Here is a 2,010-nt window from a genome sequence, read left to right on the forward strand (position 1 = left end):
AAAAAAAAAAAAAAACCACCACTAATTAAGACTTGAGAGCAGGTGATTGCTCCTTCACAGCACTGAAACTACAGTTAGTTTATAAAGAAATCCAGCATACTTTCCATGGTGCTGAAATGTTTAATCTACACAGGAACAAATGCAGAAATGATATAGAGAAAAACATAAATACAAAATAGAGCCGAACTGTCCCTGGGGGGGGGGAAGAAAAGAAACGAGTGTGTCAGCAGCCTCCCCAGGTGAGTCGGGCCACGTGATCCGTCTTCTTCTTGGTCGCTTTGATGAAGCCCAGGAACTCCAGCTCTGAAACGGCGCGGATAAAACGAGCGCTGAGGGACAAGTTCAGGATTTAAACCGAGGACCAGATTCCCACAAAATAAAGCTGTAATGTTCTTTACACTCTACTTCCTTCTACTTCAGTTTAGCATCCCACTTAGTAAAGGGGATTTTTATCTAAAGGGTTTTATTTTTTCAGACACTAGAGCAGGTGTAGCTTTATTTATAAAGCTGTAGTTAAAAAGCGTATCAGTGTATAAAAAGATACTGTTTGACTTCGTCCACTTTTCCAAAACCGTCAGAATCTGGATCGTTGCCCTCTGCAGCAGAAACCACGGTGGAGTAGGCCTGGAAACAAAAAGAACAGCTCACAAACAAATCCAGAATTTGATCTTTAAGTCAGCAACACGACACTCTGATCAATAAAACCTTCTACAGACAGACCAGCTCGGATCAAAGAGGTTGAAAGGTGCTGATTGTCTTATCGACCTAAATAGATTAGACTCAGAGAGACGACTCACCTCCAGCCAGTCGTAGAGGTTGATCAGCCGGCCACATTCCAGGTGCAGCTTGTAGGCTATGCAGATATCTGGAGCGGCGTTTGACACCGTCCCGTCCTCTGTCTTCAGGCTGTCATTCTGGGGGAAAACAAAAAAAAAATGCTTGATGAGGAAGATTTAAGGTAAGTCCTGCTCTGCAGGTAGTTTCCCCAAATATCTAAAATTCGATCGTCTTTATTGCAATAGTGCATGATTTTATTTTGATTCTCTACAAAGTTACAATTTCCAAATAAACCAAAAGATAAACTCCTTAATCAAATGATCACAGGTCCAAATAAGAGTGAAAATGACTCCAAGCTTCTGATTGGCTGAACTCCTCATGGCGTCTCTGTACCATAAAGTCAAGAGGCTGATCAGCCTCTCAATCTCTTGTTTTGTGATAAATATTTGTGCCATAAGCTTTTGTTTTTCCATTTTTAAGATATCTCATTTCAAACCTGCATCGCTTGGTTCATTCCTTTAAGAACACCCAATTATTTTGTTTTGACTTTCAGCAGCACTAAAAAGCGCACAGATATTCCCCTCCAGGGTTTTATTCTTCCGGCCAGATTGATTTTGGTTGAGCATAGGTCATTCTGTTAAGGCTCAATACTCTCCATCTTTCTTTAAAAAATATATGTTGTTGCATCACATCGGACTTTATGTGCCTGGTCTAAACCGTTTCTGCTGACTTTGTTAGTTCCTTTTATGAAATCAGACTCTTTCCGCTTTCTTCTGACCAATCTATGCTAAGTACCACATGTGCATTACCGCCACCTAGGCTGATGCAATTTAAAAGTTTAGTTAAATTTAATGTGACCAAAACTGGCTTCCTCTGCAATCTTAAAATTGTGTTTTATTAACCTGTGATGGCAATCCTAATGCGGTTAATTACCTAACTCTAACCTAAATTATCCCTTCCTTTAACATTCCTGGATAAATCCTTTAACTAGGGCTCCAACAACGAATCGATAAAAATCGATAAAAATCGACTTTTAAAAGCGTTGGCAACGAAATTCATCATCGATTAGTTGTGTCGCGCGATTAATGCGTCATCCGCCGCCGCCGTCATCACTGCCACTTGACTGAAACGGGGGAAGAAAAAAAAATTACGGCAGAGCGAGCCAGAGCTGCAGGTGAGCAGTGTTGCCAACTCAGCGACTTTGTCGCTATATTTGGCAACCTTTCAGACCCC

At 41.0% G+C, this 2,010-nt stretch overlaps 1 protein-coding gene across 1 annotated transcript in view; it reads right to left on the bottom strand.

Annotated features, from left to right (window-relative positions):
• Positions 1-199: 199 nt before the first annotated feature.
• orc3 (origin recognition complex subunit 3) overlaps positions 200-2,010 on the bottom strand; it is an 18,328-nt gene continuing 16,517 nt past the window's right edge. Inside the window, exons 18-20 of the mRNA XM_015385162.1 lie at positions 798-914; positions 545-624; positions 200-329 (exon numbers count right to left, since the gene is read on the bottom strand). Of these exons, the coding sequence (XP_015240648.1) occupies positions 224-329; positions 545-624; positions 798-914 (303 nt within the window). The 3' untranslated portion in view covers positions 200-223. The remainder of the gene's footprint in view (positions 330-544; positions 625-797; positions 915-2,010) is intronic.

The sequence above is a fragment of the Cyprinodon variegatus genome, unplaced genomic scaffold, assembly GCF_000732505.1.
Source record: "Cyprinodon variegatus isolate N-32 unplaced genomic scaffold, C_variegatus-1.0 Scaffold332, whole genome shotgun sequence".
Classification (NCBI taxonomy): Eukaryota; Metazoa; Chordata; class Actinopteri; order Cyprinodontiformes; family Cyprinodontidae; genus Cyprinodon; species Cyprinodon variegatus.